This window comes from Muscardinus avellanarius (assembly GCF_963383645.1).
Source record: "Muscardinus avellanarius genome assembly, chromosome: X".
In the NCBI taxonomy this organism is placed as follows: Eukaryota; Metazoa; Chordata; class Mammalia; order Rodentia; family Gliridae; genus Muscardinus; species Muscardinus avellanarius.
In genome coordinates, this window is record NC_137792.1 from 12,508,132 (window position 1) to 12,529,061 (window position 20,930).

At 38.2% G+C, this 20,930-nt stretch overlaps 1 protein-coding gene across 1 annotated transcript in view; it reads left to right on the forward strand.

Moving 5' to 3' along the window:
• Nucleotides 1-11,098: 11,098 nt before the first annotated feature.
• Nucleotides 11,099-20,930, forward strand: part of PPEF1 (protein phosphatase with EF-hand domain 1) — a gene marked incomplete at both ends in the record, with an annotated part of 113,448 nt that continues 103,616 nt past the window's right edge. The window contains one exon of the mRNA XM_080718805.1: nt 11,099-11,144. Coding sequence (XP_080574931.1) covers nt 11,099-11,144 — 46 coding nt within the window. The remainder of the gene's footprint in view (nt 11,145-20,930) is intronic.

Consider the following 20,930-nt stretch of genomic DNA (forward strand, 5'->3'; position numbering starts at 1 on the left):
GGAAAACTAAGTGTCCTGGTTTGGGTTCCCTCCAAAGAAGAGTCCAAGGCAAGTGTTAGCACTATGTTTAGTTGGAAGATGAAGAAGTGTAAAGCCAGTGAGGGAGTGAGAAAGGGAGGCAGCAAAGGAAGAGTAAGCTTGCAGAGGAAGAGAGGGAAGTCACTTTTCATTCTTGACAGGCACCTTTCCCTACCCACTCTAAGTCTAATTGCAGCATTACCCTCAGGAGCTCAGTCCATCTGCTTAGTTCCGTTCTCCCATTTCCCATCCTTGTTAAGTACGGGAGAATATGCATGTTTCTGAGAACACTCTCTTCTCACCTCTTTTCTTCTGGCTACTGGCTGCTCAATCATCAAGTTTGTGTATTATTTCTTCTAGTAAGCCTTCTCTCATTCCCTTTTCTGGCATAGGGCTTTCTCTGTACCCCTATAGTGTCCCCTACCTGTCCTATTAGATATTCTGTCATGTTTTATTTTCGTTTGTTCATGTAATAGACACTATGTGTCTGACACTGTTATAGGTGTCTGAGGCCTATAGTCCAAGAGGGAGGCAGATTTTAATTTATATTTTTATTGCTATTTATTTATTTTTGTGGTATTGAGGGTTGAACCCAGAGGCATCCTACCACCGAGTTAAGCCCCTAGCCCTTTCTTATTTTGAAACAGGGTCTTGCTGAGTTGTTGGGGCTGGCCTCAAACCTGTGCTCTTCCTGTCTCAGCCTCTCAAGCACTGAGATTATGCTACCACATCCCAATTTGACATTTCTTATCTACCCGTTTGTCCACTAGACTGTGTGTATTTTTGTTTACTGTGTCCCTTCCCTCAGCAAACCTCAATAAACATTTGTTGGATAGAATGAAAGAAGACAAGGTACCTCAGTCCAGGGTGATTTGGTATTGCCAGGGCCTTCTCTGGGTGGGGGGCAATCTCTCACTTTTTGGTTAGTTGTTTCCATGTGATGAGGTATGCCAAGTGAGAACTGACCCACCTGGATTGTGAAGGGGAACAAATCTGCTGAGTGGGTTTAAAACTCTTAACATGACTTTGCCCATTATTTTTTCTTTTGTCAGACTGGAAGAACACATCCATGCTCAACTGCAGGAAAGTCAAAGAACATCTGAAAAGAGGCTAAAACCTGAATTTCACAAACACACAAGGTGCTGACTCAGATGGTTATTGTGTAATGCTTATAAATAGGGCTTCTCACTGGGCGTGATGGCTCACGCTTGTAATCCCTGCGCTTGGGAGGCTGAGACAGGAGGATCACACAGGTTCAAAGCCAGCCTCAGTTACTTAGTGAGGCTCTCAGCAACTTAGTGAGACCCTGTTTCCAAATAAAAGTATAAAATAGGTCTGGAGTATAGCCCGGAGGTAGAAAGCCCCTGGGTTCCACTCCCAGTACCACAAAAATAAATAAATAAATAAATAAATAAATAAATAAATAAGGCTTCTATAGTCAAAGTACCCAGGTTCAAATTCCAGCTCTGCCCTTCATTTGCAGTGTGACTTAAGGCAACTATTCTTCATATATAAGTAGGAATAATAGTAGTATATACTTCATAGGATGGTGTGTGAACTAAATAAGCTTAACACATGTGGAACTAATAAGTGTCTAAAACACGGTAAGTACTCAATCAATGTTATCATTATTGCAATGTGTTCACATATATCAGTGTTGGCTCATTTAGCAATTGGAGACTGGCTATAAGACTCCTTGCAGTGCTCAAAGTAACATTTCAGCGTTCTCTATACAATAGGAAAAAAAGTGTAGTTGTCCATTTACAGCAAATTCTAAGTTTTAAACAAATCATATCAAAGGCACAACCAACTCATTCATGGTCCAGAGGCTGGCTGTTAAAATAACCACCTAAACCCCAAGTTCTTTCCCTCCTTTCTTTTCTTTTTGTGATTAAACACATATTTGGTGAGTACCTCTTATGCGCTAGGGATGCCAGGAGGAATGGAATGGGTCTTTTCCCTTTAGGATTTCACATGTAAAAGGGCAAATTATAGCACAGTTTGGGAAGCTCTATAATTGGACACACACATGGCTTTGAGAGCCAGGATACAGAATGACTAATTCCCCTTTGGTGATTCAGGAAACGCCTCACACAGAGGAGGTGACATTTAAACAACTGTATCTAGACATAGCCATAATTTAATAATTGTAGATTGAACAGGCATTTGGCTAAAAATTCAGCCACATTGCTCTATTGTCCACTATTTTGGGGGGAGCCTAGATAATTATGCTATCATTTACAATGTGTATGGCAGCCTCATCAGATCCTAGTCTTGGTGCCCCTGCCATGGAACCCTGTATTGCTTCATAATGAGGCCCTCTGGTAATATTTAATATGCTAATAAAGTACAGAAGCCCAAAGCTGCCTTTCCAGTTATTTTTAAAGGGAGTCTATTAGATTAAATAGCAAACTAGGTAACCATTTCCCTAGCTCTTCTGTGGCTCTCAATTGCAGAAAAGAATTGGGCTAAAGAGCAGCTTGGGTGGGGTTATGAAATGGGTATGTCTGGAGTCCTGTAAGTCTTGGTTGGCGAAGCCTATGGACAGTAAGTTGAAACTCATATACTGAGTAATTGTTAGGAAACTTACTAGCAGTGTGACTACAGTCAGCATGAAGACTCTGGGAGCAAGACCATCTCTGGATCGCCTTGAAAGAGAGCTGAACTGTGGTTATTGGCATCATTACTGAATTCAGCACTTTAAGTTTTTAAATGTTTTCCTCTTCTTCCTTCTGAAACTCAGCAAAACTACAGGTCAGTTTGCTTCCCTTTTCTCTTTCCTTTCTACTAATGATGGGAGGTTAATATCTCCCTTTATCTCTTTTTTTGGTATTAGGGATTGAACTCAGGGGCACTTTACTTCTGACCTACACCCCCTACCTCTTTTTTTTTTTTTTTTTTTGCAGTAACAGGGATGGAACCCTAGGGCATTCTACTTCTGAGCTACACCCCCAGCCCTTATATTTAGTCCTTTTTATTATTTTTATTTTTATTTTTTGGTGGTACTGGGGTTCCTGGAAACCCTTCTACCTCCGGGCTACACTCTCAGACCTATTTTATATTTTGAAACAGGGTCTCTTAAGCCAGCGTGGCTAGCTTTGAACCTGCGCGATCCTCCTGTCTCTGCCTCCCAAGCGCGGGGGTTACAAGTGTGCGCCACCATGCCCGGCGTCCTTTTTATTTTTTAAACAGGGTCTCACTGAGTTGCAAAGGGCTTCACTAAGTAGCTGAGGCCGTATGCAAACCGCAATCCTGTGGTCTCTGCCTCCGGAATGCTGGGATTACAAGTATGCCACCACACCCAGCACCCCTAGCTCTTTATTTTTAATTGTTAAACAGGGTCTCACTAAATTGCTGAGGCTGGCCTCGAAACTGCCTCCTGTTTCAACCTCAGTAGATTTTCCAACAAGAAGCAGATTGAACAGCTAGGGGAATAGAAGATGTCACATGAACTAGTTTGTAGCACTATTCCCAACAGCTGCTCCTGTAAACCCGTTTTCTAGCCCTAGGGAAGAATGCTTTATTTTCTCACGTCCTTCTCTTAATTGTCCCTAGGTTACTGCAGTATTTTCTAAAAATCATCTTCAGTTGACCTAAAGAATGCTTTTTCAGACCTTGGTTACTGAGCTCCTTTTTTCTACCTCTACTGATGTGGATTATTTATGCGAACAGCAGCCTGGTCCTGCCTGGACAGAGTGTGGTCCCCTTGGAAGCAGTCATGTGACTGCTGACTTTGCAGCCCATTACTTGAGCACATCTCTTTATTTCCAGGCCAGGAACAGAGCAGGGTTGAGGCAGACAGCCGCAGCTGACAGGCCAGCTCAGCCGCTCCCAAATCTGTGGCTCTGGGCTTGCTTTCCAGGCTGAAAGTCAAGGCAGCCTGACACTTTTCTAGCTATTTCTTTTCTTATGTGTGTGCATGATTACTTTCACTTCAGAAATGTGACGTACATGTGGTGTGTGTGTGTGTGTGTGTGTGTGTGTGTGTGTGTGTGTACAAGGAGTGTTCCAGAGACAGCTGGAATTGCACCTTTTTTCTTTCAGACCTCTGCATTCCGTCATAGAGAAGCCTTTTTTTTTTCTCGTCTTTCTTTCTCCCGAAACACCTGGAGTAAGGAAAATCTCTTCATTGGCCCAAGAAGAAGATATAAGGTAATGTGTTTGTTTGTTGTTACACATTATGGGCAGGCTGAATTCTACATTATAAACATGTATCACGTGGCAACAGAAGAGGGACCTTGCAGTCACTGGAGTAATATTTTATTGCTTTGAAATTTCTCAAAATGATTTTTCTCAGAGATGCTGTGACTGTAAGTTATCATTTAGAAAAAGGCATATACATGACTGCAATCTGAAGAGTTGTTGCCTATTTTAGATGAACTTAATATTTGAAAAACCTTTGTGGTCACTTTGGTGAAAGCTAAGAAATGAGGGAAGGGCACTTTCAGAAACTCTCTGGACACGTCCATGGGTATTCTCCAAACTCCACTGCAGTACAACTTCATATTTAGGGATCCTCCTTTAGTTCCTTTGTCCTCTTATAATCTAACAGGGCCACAGGGAAATAGAGTTACCTGAAATGTTTAAGATTTCTTTAGTGATTTATTTCTTCCATAAATTCCACTCGCAAACTAAGACACATTTTTTGTTTCTTTTTACTTTTTATTTATTTATTTTTGGTATGAGGGATTGAACCCAAGGGTGTTCCACTCCTGGGGTAAATTTTAAGCCCTTTTTATTTTTAATGTTGAAACAGGGTCTCACTAAGTTGCTGAGACTGGTCTTGAACCTGCACTTCTCCTGTCTCAGCCTCCCAAATACTCGGATTATAGGCATGTGGCCCTATGGCCAGCTCATTTTTGTTATTTAATCATTGAACAGAGCAAGCTTTCAGTCCTGCCACTAATAAGTTGTTCCAGTGAGTAGGGTATTTAATTTCTGATCCTCAGTTTCTTCATCTGTAATATGGGGGTGATGATAGTACCTTGAAAGTTTGCTGTGAAGATTCACTGGAATAATAAAAATATGAAGGCTGGGCGTGGTGGCACATGTTTGTAATCCCAGTGCTTGGGAGTCTGATATAGGAGGATGGCACAGGTTCGAAGCCAGCCTCAGCTATTTAATGAGGCTCTCAGCAACTTAGTGAGACCCTGTTTCCAAATAAAGTATAAAATAGGTTAGGGAGTATAGCCTGAACGTAGAAAAGCCCCTGGGTTCCACCCCCAGTACCACAAAAAATAGAAATATGAAGGACCTACTATGCTGAATACATAGTAGTTACTTAACGAATAGTAGTGATTATAGCTATAATAATAACAACTTATTATTAGTGTTGTACTGGGGGTTGAATCCACGTGTGTTCTACCTCTGAGCTACACCCCCAGCCCTTTTTTATTTTGAAATAGGGTATCAATGAGTTGCCAAGGATGACATTGTACCTGTAGTCTTCCTGTCTCAGCCTCTCAAGCATTGGGATTACAGATGCTTGCCACTGCACCCAGCTAGCTATAATAATAATAATAATTATTATTATTATTAATGTTATTACTGGTATAGTATTCTTTAGGATCTTGGAACTTCAAAAGGAGGGAGGAACCATTTCTTTGTGAATCTTCAAAGACCTGTAGACATCCAAGGGTTTTAGTCTCTCAGACCCCCAAGCAAAACATTCTGAAGGAAGCAATTTGAGCAAATACTGTGAGTACTCACTGATATGTAGACCCTCCTAAGTTATCCACTAAGAAGACTTACTATTTGTTCAAGCCAGTTTTTTCCATCACAAAGTTCCTCAGTAAGTCCTTAGTACAAATCAGTAAGGAATGCTGTATTACTCTTTCTTATGAGGGACTGGAGGTACAGAGGAATCAACAACAAACTGAGAATTCAAACTCCAGTTTTTCTGTTTTATACCCATGACTCCACCGAGCCACTATTATGGCAGTCAGGAACAGCAGCTTTTCTTGAGATGCTTTTCTTCCAAGAGTCCCCTGCTAAGCTCTTTGGGAAACAATGTCGGCTCTTTCTTAGAGATTCTCAATACACATTAATCTATTGAAGGCTCTGAGAAGTCCTGCGATGAAGAAACGACATAGACACACACACTTTGGAAAACCTGGTACCAGGTTAAGCTACCTCCTGATTAGTCATGTGAAGTATACCAACAGACACCTTCAGATACCTTTTGGTATTTTGTAGTTTCCTCGCTTTTCCTATTCTTTCATCTGATGAGACCCAGAAAGAATCACCAACTTTATCTTACACATCTCCCCTATTCATTTAAGACCCCAGACAAAAGCAAATGTCATAGTGTTCTGAAGTAGAAGGGAGTGGTGGAAGGAACCTTTCTAGTGGTGTAAGAGTTCCTCTACGTTAATTATGTTTCAGTCACAGATATCAATCTATAAAAACTTTTTTTTTTCAAAAGCCAGGCATGTTGACACATGCTTGTAATTCTAGTACCGAGACAGGAGGATCGTAGGTTCACAGCCAGCCTCAGCTACTTAGTGAGACCCTCCACAGCTTAGTGAGATTCTCTCTCAAAATAAAGAATAAAAAATAGGGCTGGGAATGTAGCTTGGAGGTAGAATACCCCTGGATTCATTCTCCGGAACTAAGCAAAAACCCTTTGAATGAATGAATGGCAGCAAGAATGCAGAAAGCCTTATGAGGTATCTATCCTCCATGCTAATGTCTACACAGTCCAAGATGGAAGACTTACAGCTGTCTACTTAACTCCCACTGTGCTGGTGATGGGTAGTTGATGCTAGAAGAATGGCTGTGGGCTCCAGGTTTGAGTTCCCCAGGGTCAAAGCTCAAGTAAGAATGTTTCACAAAAGCCAACATCTCTAAAAAAGCTCATTTCTGGTGTGGAGAACTGTCCAACTGATGTCTAGAATATTGGATAATAGACTTATGCATGGTCAGAGGGGCTGAGCCAAGGTATGGGAACTGGACAGAGATTCACTTTGAAATGAAATAAATAAAATAATGCTAAGAATGAATAAGGACAACTTGGGAAGGCTGGGCTAGCAACTGAAGAATGTTCTGTGGTGAAAGAAAGGCAGGCTTCATGAGGCATCTTTTGTTCTTTTGCTGTGTTTTCAGCTTTGAAAATGAAAGTGGTTAGGATGAAAAGAACAGAACATTATACATTTCCATTCTCCAGTTTCCCCCAACCACCCAACAGTAACAACCTTTTAGCGGAAGCCTTTCATTTTGCAGACTCTACTTGAGTGCCAAAGATGAGTCACTGTTTTGTGTTTACTCTTTAAATCCATTCTTGGTCCTGAATCTTAAAGGGGACAGCAACACTGGGAAAGTTACAAGCATTTTTGGCCAAGGTCTACCCCAGTGGTTTGTGTGTGTGACCAGGGAAACCTGCAGAAGCCCCAAATTCTTGAGCTTGAGAATTTCAGGCCCCAGGAAATTGCTTCTTCAGAGAATTTCATTAGTGCACAAGTGCTCTCCTGATGCTGACAGAGGGTGGAAATGAAAGAAGCTTAGGTTTTACCAAGTTGTGGAAAATACCCAAATCATCTTTATCAGCTTTACAGTCAGCCAGAGGATCCTCAGAGGTTCCACGTACAACTGCCCACAATCTTGCCTTGAGGCCTCTGTTGGGCAGTGTGTGGGAGATGTAAGTGGTACCTCTCCTTAAACAGCTCCTGTTTTAGAGAGAACTAAAATGAATTGACTCTTTTCTTTTCTTTGACCTATTACCTGAGAGAGAAAAAACAGTTTAAAAATATCAAAAATAATATAAGAATTTGAATAGTCAATTATTTTTTGCTAATAGACAACCAAAGAGTTCTAGGACAATTATTTCTATCATGATTTTGCTTTGAAAAATAATGTATAAGCACTATTTTCTCTTCAATAAAAGGCTTTTGTATAATCAAATAGCACAGATCTGAACAAAATGATCTACTAATAATGACTTTTAGCGATTAAGTTTTTAAAGAACTCTGGTTTAGAAATATTAATCCCTTTATTTATTCATCCATTCAGCATTTATCAGACACAAGCTATTTGAAAGGCACTGTGTGGATACCAAAGGTTTAAGGGATGTTTAATAAGAAAGTTACTCATGGAGCTAACAATCTAACAGAAATGTCCTCAAGTTTGATGCTTCTTAAATTTCTACTGAATCTTGTAAGGGGAATTTTGTTAATTGTGGAATTAGCTGAGAGATAGCTGACAACCACACACACACACACACACACACACACACACACACACACACCGATGGAGACAAAGCATTTTAGGAAAATGATCAATAGGCAGTATCAAGGGCTCAATAAAACACTGTCTCTATTAGAGATTATCAAATTTTGCTGGATATTAGAATCAGCTGGGGACCTTTAACAACATCTTGATGCTCTATCCCCACCCAATACCAGAATATCAGAAACTCTGAGGGTAGGATCTGTGCATTAATATTTTTTAAATCTCCAGAGATTCTGATTTAATGAGGTGCAGGCTAAGCACTGGGAGTTCTGTTTTGTTTTGTGTTTGTGGATCTGGGGATAGAACCCAGGGACATTCTACCTCTGAGCTATGCCCCAGGCCCTATTTTTTATTCTTTATATTGAAACGTGGTCTCACTGAGTTGCCAACAGCCCTACTAAGTAGCTGAGGCTGTCTGCAAACCATGATCCTCCGGTCTTAGCTCTCAAATGCTGGGATTACAAGTGTGCACCACCACACCCGACTAGCACTGGGAGTTTTAAAAACTCCCTAGATGATTCTAATGTGTAACAAAGTTTGACAACCACAATTTTTTGTTTTTGGGCCGGTTGTTTAACTTCCTTGTACTTTGTATAAATACTAGGCAACTTTAAAAGTCTCTTCTACCTTCAAACATCTATGTTTCTTTTATTAAAACTATGTGAGCTGGGCATGGTAACACACCCTTGTAATCCCAGGATTTGTGAGACGAGACCAGAGGATCACAGTTCGCAGACAGCCTCAGCTACTTAGCGAGGCACTTCGCAACTCAGTGAGACCCTGTTTCAAAAAATAAAAAGACTAAAAAATAGGACTAGGGGTGTAGTTCGGAGGTACAATGGCCCTGGGTTCCATCCCCAGTACCATAAAAAAAAAAAAAAAAAAAAAAAAAAACTACGTGAAGTTGGGTGAGGTGGCATACATAATCCCAGGATTTGGGAAGCTGAGACAGGTTTGCAGGCTTGAAGCCAGCCTCAGCAACTTAGGAAGACCCTTTTTTCAAATAAAAAATAGAAAGGGCTGGAGGTGTAACCCAGAGGTAGAATGCCTCTGAGTTCAATCCCCAGCACTACAAATAAAAAACAATGAAAACCAACCAAACAAAACACAAGTCTGCCAAACTGATTCCCTCCCTCTCTTCCTTTTCTCCTCTCTCCTCTTCTTCCCTTTCTTCCTCAACAAATATGCTCAAAGTGTGAATGTAACGAATCTTTGGCGACCCTGAAGAATGCTCTGGATTGGAGTGTCTTAAGGCTTGTTGTGCTTTCTACTTGACCTTGTTTACATATTTATCCATTGTGTAGTAAAGAAAAGCATGAAAGAAATACCTATCAAATTGGGAAATAACAATAAAAAAATTTGGAAATAACCCAAAGTTTAGGAGACTTAATTTGATATGTAAAAGATGCAGGTCTATCTCCGATCAGAAAATTTGTTTATTAAGGTTTTATTGTTTTAAAAATATTTCCTTAGTTCAAATATTTTGCCCTTGCTTTGCTGCTAGGGATTGAATACAGGGGATCTGGCATACTAAGCATGCACTCTTATCGCTGAGCTATACTCCCAGCCCTATTTTGCCAATTTTAGTTTTATCTTTCTTGAGTTGAAAATTTTGAAACTTTTACTGTAGTAGTGATGGAAAACATAGACATGTCAGGTAGAGTCCAGAGTTGGTTGTTCTACACCTGTGTTTCTACCAAGAAATTCAAATATATTACATCTTGCTGGTTTAGAGAATCACAAAATAAAGGAAACATTAACCCCCAAAAGCAATAAGATGATATACTATTGAAGGAATTTTGTTGAAAATACTTATCAAGTTATTATAGAAAGGCCAATTTAGAAGCTTCATAAGAAAAGCTTAGTGAACAGGAGGGGAGACTTTAGAGGGAATTCAGCAATTCTTGGAAAGCTTATCTAAAAAGGATACTCTCAATCCGGGAAGGTGGCTCCTTTAGTCCCAGTACTTGGGAGACTGAGACAGGAGGATCACAGGGAGCCAGCCTAGGCAACTTACCAAGACCTTCAGCAACTTAGAAAGACCCTATTTCAAAAATTAAAAAAATAAAAATGGCTGGGGTGTATTTCAGAGGTAGAACACTCCCAGGTCTCATTCCCCATACCAAATAAATAAATTAAATAAATAAATATATACAGACATACAAAAGGTCACTCACAGATTATGATTTAGGAGAGGTCTTGAGTCTCTTTTTCTTTTAAACAAGCACTCTCAACTGATTCTGAGAAATGTTGTCAAAGAACTCGCTTTGATTTGAATTTTGGCATAGTTGTTTAAATATGTTGTTTTTGTCTCGTAGTCAGCCTCTAATTTGGGGTTTTAAAAGCCCAGATAGATTTAATTACTTTGAGCTTAAAGCCAAAACAATTATGTCAGCTCCTCCATATCCCACTCCCTGTATTTCAATTAGAAAATTGTACACTCTTACATTTCAATTTTTCTTTTCATTATTAATGCTTAATTTTATACAGAGCATGATCTGACCTAGACAAGGGGAAGCTATAATTTATGTGCAGCGGAAAAACCATCTATAGCTGCTCCATAGCTACTGTTGTGGTTTGGAAAATAAACCAGGATCAGATTCTGTCTGATCACTTTGAAAATCACATGATGAACAGCCTTTCAGAAGAAGCATAAAATGAATCCTGTCAAAGCAATCCCTTAGCTATCATGTTGGTAACTGGTGCTTCCCCTCCCTCCCTCCTCTGTCTTCCTCTTTAGTATTTGTGACTGAAGGGGATCAGCCAAGAGTGGCTCTTGAAGCATACAAGGAGGAAATCCTCAACTGTCTTGGAATAAGAACTTGGTTCATGAGCATATTATGATTAAGACATCATGGGTTGTAACAGTTCTTCAGTGAAAGACAGGAAACCTGAGAAAGGTGAGTGCTGGGAATTCGCCTGTGTTTATGAATAAAAAGGAGCTTGTGACTCCCACTCTCTTCCTTTCTTGTTTACTCCCACTATGCTGGAGCTGCCCTGTGTGATTTTGTCCAAGGCATCATCACTTAGGCTGCAGAAGAAATATTGGGGGAACAGGACAAACTACCCTAGAAAAATGTAGCTTTGAATTTATGATGCACCATAAAGTATTATCTAAGAGATAGCTTCTGTTTGATTTAATTTCACTTGAAACCATACCAGAATAAAATCTCAATTTATAACTCAGAGGCAGAGAAGAAGAAAGACATTGTGATTTATATCTGTTGTTTCAATACTTTTATAAATATCTTTAGCTATACCTATGTGATGTTTTGTAGCATCATTGAATTTTATTATCTCTTATAATTCAATGATCACATTATTTGTTAATATCTGCTCAACACTGAACTTCATGATATTTGCCACATGTTTTAAAAATATTGTAGGGAGAGTTGTGGGAATGCTAGATCATCTGCTTCCAGAAAAATATATTTTTCTGAATAAATGACATCCTCTGTCTTCCCCCATATAATTAGAGGTTTAAATATTTCCTTTGTTTATTTTGCACTGTGGTGCATTTTTATAGTGACTGGAATCTAGTTAAGACATACTTGAATATTTAAGAGACATAATCTCTACAAGTAAATTAAAATAAAAATAATCTGGGACATTAGACAAGTCAGTTGCTCTAAACTCCTTTACATTGTTATCTAGGTTCTAGATAATTGTCTCAGTTTTCATTCCACATCGTGGGTTTGGAAGCTTACTCAGGCTTAAGGTGGAGAGTTTAGGATACAGTATATTATATACTAATTAGTGGGGGATATTTTCCTGTGAGGATCAGATGTTCTCATCCTGGTGACTTGTGCCTATGAGTTAGCAAGTTACTTTCCTAATGCAGAAAGGGTCATGGGAGATGTACTCTTTCAAATCTTTAAGCATGTCATGAAACAGAGCTTTCAAAAGCTCCAACTGAACTAATTCTTTACTAGTAATTTACTATCAGAGAGTGAAGAAAATAATTACCTCTTTATATCTAAGATTATGCACCATTTTTATTTATTTTTTATTTTTTTTCTTTTAACAATTTTTTATTGAACATAAATAGTATACATTTAAACTATATTTGGTGCCCTCTCCCCCCCGCCCCTGTTTTCCCTTCCCCCCTCCCACCAATGGTTGTCCAGGTTAACCATGTCTTATTCATAATTTTACACATGTTCAGGTGTAGACCCTCATTAATCAAGATCAGCCTTCCTCCTCTCCTATCTTTCTATTCAAACTTAGCTAGTATTTCCCCTCTAATATCTGGAGTCCCACTGGTATCCTTTGTGTTTCCTAGTTTGGGGATATTAGAGGAAACATATGTATCTTCTCCTGTGCTTGGCTGATCTCACTTAACATAATGTTCTCCAGGGCTTTCCATCTTCTTGCAAATGATATAATTTTGTTCTTCTTTATGGCTGAATAGAATTCCATTGTGTGTATTTCCCACAGTTTTGCTATCCATTCATCTGTTGATGGTGATCTGGGTTGGTTCCATATTTTGGCTATTGTAAATTGATGCACCATTTTTAAATTAAGCCAATTTTCTTAGGTTAAAAAGAAAGGCTAGCTGAGTGTGGTAGTGCATACTTTCAATCCCAGTACTTGGGAGGCTGAAACAGGAGGATTTCAGGTTTGTGGCCAGCCTCTGCAGCCTAGAGACATGTTGAACAACTTAGTGAGACCCTATTTCCAAATAAAATAAGGCTGGGGAATATGGCTCAGAGGCTGAGTGTCACCGGGTCCAATTATCAACAAAACACACACACACACACACACACACACACACACACACACGCACATGTTAAGCCTAATTTATCAAAGCAAATTCTCTTTTTTAAATATCTCCCATCTTTTAAAATGTTACGTGTAGTGAGACTGTAATGCACCAATATGAGTATATAAAATGTTAGGTGTAAATGGAAGTATTAGCTTAGATTTTTATATGAACAATGCTGCTAAGAACATTCCTATACAAATAATTGTGTGAAGATATGTTTTCACTTTTCTGAGGCATTGTCAGTGAGTAAGTAGAATTGCTGGGTCATTCAGTGGCTGAGTGCATGACATTGAGAAACTTCCAAACTGTTTTCTCAGGTGACAGTCCAATGTATGAAGGTTATAATTTCTGCACACACTTGACAGCACTTACTATCATCCTTTTGATTATAGCCATCCTAGTATGTATGAAGTGGTATCTCAATGTGAGTTTTGTTTGTACTTACCTAATGACTAATGGTATTGGGCATCTTTTTTTGTGTTTATTGGCCATTTGTTTATCTTCCTTTTTTTGAGGTACTGGGGATTTAACCTAGGAGCATTCTACCTCATAATTACACCCCTAGCCCTGTTTTTTTATTCTTTATTTTGTAAAAGGGTCTCACGAAGTTGTGGAGGGCCTCACTAAGTAACTGAGGCTGGCTGCGAACCTGTGATCCTCCTGTTTTAGCCTCCCAAGTACTGGGATTACAAGCATGGGCCACCATGTCCAGCTTGTTTCTTTTCCTTGAAGAAGAGTCTTGTCAGATCATTCACCTTTTTGTTGTTTATTTTATATTATTTTGTTATTCTTTATATTTATAGATGCAAATTATCAAATATATCATTTGCAAACATTTTCTCCCATTTAGGAATAGCCTTTACAATTTATTTAATTTTTTTAAATTTTTATTATTTTTTTGTGGGTCTGGGGATGGAACCCAAGGACATTCTACTTCTGAGCTACACCCTCTGCCCTGTTTTTTATTCTTTATTTTGAAACAGGTTCTCACTAAGAGGTGGACGGCCTCACTAAGTAGCTGAGGCTGTCCACGAACTGCGATCCTCCAGTCTCAACCTCCCGAATGCTGGGATTATAAGCATGTGCTACCACACCCAGATCTTTGCACTTTATTTATTTTTATTTTTTTTGTGATTGAACACAGGGGCTCTTTTTTACTTTAAAATAGGTCTCACAGCCGGGCGTGGTGGTGCACACTTGTAATCCCTGTACTTGAGAGGCAGAGACAGGAGGATCGCGTAGGTTTGAAGCCAGCCACGCTGGCTTAAGGGACCCTGTTTCTAAATTTAAAAAAATATATAAAATAGGTCTGGGAGCATAGCCCGGAGGTAGAAGGGCTTCCAGGAACCCCAGTACCACCAAAAAAAAAAAAAAAAAAAAAAGGTCTCACTAAGTCACCACACACTGATCCTCCCATCTCAGCCTTCTAACTACTGAGGTTACAGGTAGGAGCCACAACACCCAGCATGTCTGCACTTTCTTGATGGTGTTATTTGAAACAAAAATATTTTTAATTTTGATAAAGTCCAATTTCTTTTGTTGTATATGTGTGTGTTTGGTATTATATCCAAGATTCCATTGCTAAATTTAAGGAGTTTTATGCTCATATTTTTTAAAGAATTTTTGTAGGTTTTTAATCCATTTCGAGTTAATTTTCACATATGTATAAGGTAGGGGTATAAAATTATTTTTTTGCATGAGGATATCCAGTTGTCCCAGCACCATCTGTTGAAAAGACTATTCTGTTCCCCATTCAATGGTCTTGGCACTCTTGTCAAAATCCAATTGACTGTAAATGGGAAAGTTTATTTCTGGACTCTTTATTCAATTCCATTGTTCTACATGTCTTTCTTATGCCAGTATTACAGTGTTTAAATTGCTGTAGCTTTGTAGAAAGTTTTGAAATTGGTAAATATGAGTCCTTTAAATTTGTTTCTTTTTACTAAAATTGTTTAGGTTATTCTGAGTTCTTTGCATTTCCATATGAGTTTTAGGATCAATTTGTCAAATTCTCAAAAGAAAGCCAGAATGTTGGTGGGAATTGTGTTGAATCTATAGATCAATTTGGAGAGTATTGCCATCTTAACAATTAGGTAATGCATTAAATCCATAAACACAAGCTGTCTTTCCATTCATTTTTTACTCCAAGATTTTGTAGTGTTCAGAGTTCTGCACATCTTTTCTTAAATGTATCCAAAGAATTTTATTCTTTGTGGTGCTATAATAAATAGAATTATTTTCTTAATTTCATTTTGAGATTGTTCATTGCAAGTGTATATAAAAATTGATTTTTGTATCCTGAAACCTTGCTGATGCTGATCTCATTTATTATCTCTCACAGAAGTCAGTGTGGATTCCTTAGGAATTTTGAGTTGGAAATCATGTCATCTACAAATATAGTTTTACTTCTTCTTTTCCAATGTTTTTTTTCCATCCTGAGGTCAAACCTAGGGCCTTGCACATGCTAGGCAAGCACATCACCATTGAGCTATAATTCCCCAGCCCTCCCAATGCATTTCATTTCATTGTCTTGCCTAATTATTGTGGCAAAATTCTCCATTACAGTGTTTAATAGATGCCAGAGTGACATCTTTGTCTTATTCCTGATCATGGGAGAAAATATTTTGTCTGTCATCATTAAGTATAATATTAATTATCACTTTTTTTCCATGTGTGGTACGGAGGATCGAACCCAAGGGCAGTCTATCTCTGAGCCATACTCCCAGTTTTGTTTTATTTTTATTTTGAAACAGGGCCTCTCTAGGTTTATTAGAGTCCTGGAAATCTGTGATCCTCCTGTCTCAGCCTCTCAAGTACTGGGATTACAATATGCCCACAGGTCTTACAAAGTGGAGTTTAATTTTTCTCAGAGGCTTTTTTCTGCATGTATTGAGATGATTGTGTGGTTTTTGTCCTTCATTCTTTGATACAGCATATTATATCAATTGAACTTCTGATGTTCAACTAACTTTGCATTCCTGGGACAAATCCCATTTAGTCATGGTGAATTAATTTTTTGATGTGTTACTGAATTCAGTTTGCTAGTGTTTTGTAGGGAAATTTCATATCTGTATTCATAAGAGGTACCAACCTGTAGTTTTCTTACGATGTCTTTGGTCTTGATATCAGGGTGATACTGGCTGCATTGAATGAGCTAGAAAGTGTTCCCTTCTCTTCATTTTTTGGAAGAGTTTGTGAAGAATTGGTATTCTTCTTTAAATGGTACAATTCATTGGTGAAGCCATCTGGGCATGCATTTTCTTTGTGGGTAGTTTTTTTTTTTTTGTTGTTATTTATGTTACTTGTAACAGGTCTATTCAGATTTTCTCCTCTAAAATACTTTTTGGTAATTTGTACCCTTCTAGGAATTTACCCCATGTCATCTGAGTTATTAGATTTATTAACATAGACTTGTCCAGAATATTCTGTTTTTATTCTTTCATTGTTTCACATTGAATATGTCAGTCAAGATTTATTATGATTTCATAATAATAAGCTTGGTGAAAGCTGATGCAATGATGTCTACTGACATTTAAACATAGATGAAATATTTATTTAATATTTTTCTCATTCATAAATTTTGGAAAATAGAGACAAGTAGTTGGAAATAACTGCTATTTATCATTCTACTATCCAGATATAACAACTTCCAGGTTTTTTTCTTTCCTTTGGTATAGTGTAGCTTTTCTTTTGGTGGGAGAAGAAAAGGTTTTATTTAGCAACAAGCTGGTATATTAGAACATGAACAGCTAGTGTCTGGGTTCATTTGCCTAGTACAGCAGAAAATTTATATAGCCTGTTTTTTTTTAGTTTGTTATCTTAGTCTCAGGCAGGAGATATCAAAGTAGTTCATTAGTGATGAGAAATGTTCAGTTTGGAACATGCTAATGTTGCTTTTTGGTCATCCTAAATAGTTTTTTGTAGCCTCACTTGCAGCAATAAAATAATATATAAATATTTCTCAAGTTGTTATAAATGCTTTCGAAACACCGTTTTAGCTATTGCTAAATATTTCATGTAATGAATACACTATACTATGTCTAAGTATTCTTCTAATATTAGACTTTTCTTCTCACTAAATGCAAACAACACTTTGAAGAATTTCTTTATGCCATGCTATTTCCTTATTTTGGATTATTCCCATAATCAGGTGATTAGGTACAGAATTACTATGTTAAGGGCTATGGACATTTTGAAAGCTTTTGATAGAAAATAATAGCTATTATTTCCTGCTTATTAAGTGTATTCTAGAGAGTGCTCAACATGTTCTATATATATATATATATATTTCGTTTACTTCTTGCAATAAGCCTGAGCGAAGTGTTATTATTCCTGTTTGTATGGTTGAAGCAGCTCTTGCTTAGGAAGGTAAGTACTTATCAAGGTTATACAACTTTCCAATGCCAGAGTTGGGATTCGAACTCATGGAGTTCTGACTATAAAGTACTTGTGCTGTTAATCATTACACCTAAAAAGCATACACTTTTAGGTATAACCATTACATGTAAAAGGTAGCATAAAATGCTGCCTCCTCATATTTCTGTCTTCAGAAACTAGCTTTTTTTGTGGTATTAGGGATTGAAGCTGTCACGGGGGAAGAGTTGACTCCTCAACTCAGGATCAACAGGGCCCTTGGCTTTTGTGACAAAGAATTTCAGCACGTTTCAATCTGAAACATAGAGGTTTATTTAGGGAAGTAGGGAATACACATTCAAGGGAGAATTTGGCCAGCCCTTCTCAAGTGGAAGAATGCCTCTTTTGAGGGTTTGGGCTCTTCTTTTATAGGGGGCTTTTATAAGGGGTATGCAGGAGAAGCTATGCGAAGATGACATCAATCTGGTAGTCTCAAGGCAGTTTCTACTTGTCTGGTGGTTTGCTTATCCTTGGGGTCCTCAGGTTAATCAAGGTCTTCATTATTTCATCGACAGACAACCTGCAGAGTGTCCTAAATTATGGGATTCTTATGATATTATATGTCTTGTTTACAATGCACAGGAAAATTATACTTAACTCTAGGATCTATAGATCTATAGGAATTTGGGAGAAACAGGCCTGGAAAAGAGTACTGGTTTGGGGAGTAAAGGTCGAGGCACTTTAGCACCAGGTTGTGTATTAAAATTATATTTCTCCTTTCTACCTATTTATTTCTTCTACCCTACACCAAACCCAGGGGCATTTTACCTTTGAGCTATACCCCCAGCCCTATTTATTTATTTATTTATTTATTTATTTATTTATTTATTTATGGTACTGGGGTTCCTGGAAGCCCTTCTACCTCCGGGCTACACTCCCAGACCTATTTTTACATTTTTATTTGGAAACAGGGTCTCCTAAGCCAGCGCACGTGGCTGGCTTCGAACCTGCGCGATCCTCCTGTCTCCGCCTCCCAAGCGCGGGGATTACAAGCGTGCGCCACCAGCCCGGCGCCCTTTTTTATTTTGAAACAAAATTTTTAATAAGTTGCTGAGTGTCTTGTCAAATTGTTCAGGCTGGCCTCAAACCTACAATCCTCCTATCTCAGCCTTCCAAGTACTGGCATTTCAAGCATGTTCCACTGCATCTGCTTAACAACTAGCTTTAATTTAATTTATTTATATAAAGTGCCTTTTATTTGAAAATTGCTTATATAGCTGGCAAGACCCTTTCACATATATTTGATCTTCACAGACTTGTGAAGGGTCGTTCTCAATTTGCAGAGAAAGAAACCGGCTTTGAGAGGCAAACTAATTTGTTCATGAATAAACAGTAAGTTTCAAAGCCACAGCAAAAATTTGCTTGATGTTTCTAGTGGTCTGAATAGCTAAGTACTCTGGCTCTGTAGTATCATGGTAATTTTGAGAAACATAAAATTGAAGCTCTCCTCTTTAATTGAGGCTATCCTCTTCTTGTGGTATATCCACCTTTCATGCAGAAAGGTAGCATGAATAACAATAATTATTGTTATTTCTTTTGTGATATGCAGCAGGTGAGAGAATACTCAGAACAGCTATCATTTATTGAGTGCCTACTACATTCATTATTTCTCACTAAAACTCTTAGGGGAAGCTCTGATTCCTTTTATAGTTGAGAAACCTGAGACTTGAATTAAATAATTTGCAAAGTTGCATATGGATTGGTGGCCAATCCTGAATTAGAACCAGATATGACAGATTCCAAAGTTCCAGTTCATTCTGATAAGCTACCTTGACTTGGAGGATTGAAATTTGCCCATGTAACAAATTAAACATTGAAATTTCCTTCTCCTGAACTTTACTATGCTTAAAATTTTATGTTGATGAGTTTTCAGTTGATAATCTATTCACTTTTTTCCCATGGAACACTTTGAGAACACAAATATATTTTCTTTTACTTTTTCCCTTGAGACCACTTAGAAGTACATTTATTCAATTTCTCTAAGTGCTAAAGAGCCGACAAAGACAGCATATACCTTCTTGGCTTTCAAGTTTGATGATTAATCTATGGTAAATAGAAAATTTCTCTAATGGAGACTATTCTTATCAAAATTATTTGTTTTTCATTTTTGTTTCAAAACCTAAAAAGAACTGAGTAGCAATCCAAATGTTTCTCTAATTCTTAGTAGGATTTTTAGTTTAAAAATCTAGTTAATTTAGTTGTTTAATTTTTTTTTTTGTGGTACTGGGGTTCCTGGAAGCCCTTCTACCTCCGGGCTATACTCCCAGACCTATTTTAGGTTTTTATTTGGAAACAGGGTCTCCTAAGCCAGCGCGCGCGGCTGGCTTCGAACCTGCGTGATCCTCCTGTCTCTGCCTCCCAAGCGCGGGGATTACAAGCGTGCGCCACCACGCCCGGCATTGTTTAAAAATTTAACAGTTAATTAAGCCATTCACTACTACTTGAGAGACCCCTTCTGGCCAGTGCTAGCCACATGCCACTTACCCCTTCAATCCCAGTTTTAACTTCTATTTTTCAATTTGGGATCTTCACCAGAAAAACAATAAGTGATAGTGTTTCATCCTTTGTTTTCCCTAAATAATTTTTCTCAAAATTTACAGGGTCCTTTGCTGTTCTTCTTATTAGCTATTTTCTATTATAGTTGACATTAATCAGTCTTTACTGGACCTGTGGCATATAGCAGAAATCACTATGAGCTGGGCCCTCCCTCATTTTCCTCTTCAATGAAATGAAGACATCATATAAAATGCTTGGTAAAGTTCCTAGTCATTCAAACACTACCTGTATATGCTATAACTACATGGCGTTTGGGGCCATTGCTTTTTCCCTCTGCCTCTCCTGTTGTTCCCCTAGCCCATCAAGGTTTTTATACACTCGTATGCCTATGGTCTTTTTTGTTATTGTTTAGATATTTTTCCTCCTTTCGTTTGTTCTGTTTTACTTTGCCTTTGCTTATTACAACTTAGAGTTTTTAAGAATTGCAAACCCCATAGAGAAAATGAATGGTACAATAGATTCACCAGTTGGTAACATTTTGCTATCCTTTCCTCTCTCTTTCCTTCCTTCCCATCCAATAACCTAAGACATTATTTTATACTCTGTATACTTTACCATGCATCTCCTACAAGAGGGATATTCTCTTATATGAAAACAATACTAATTCACACTGAAGACATTTAAAACTGATGAAGAAAGTAATGTTGTTGATATAAAGATAACATTATACTTAGAATTTTCCAGTTGTCCAAATTGCTGTCTCCCACCTCCTCATCTATCCCAGTGAAGTCTACTGGACTTCAGTACTGATCAACATCCTAGCAGTACTTGGAACTCTTGTACACTCATTCTTAAAATACATATTGGCGTTGGCTTCAGTGGCAGCACATTCTCCTGGTTTTCCTTTTAGATCTCTACTGGAGCTGTTCATGTAGTCTCAGCAATCTTCCAACTTTTAAATGTTGGGGTTCCTTTGGGTTTCTCTTGTCCTGGCCCTCCTTTTTTTTGCCTC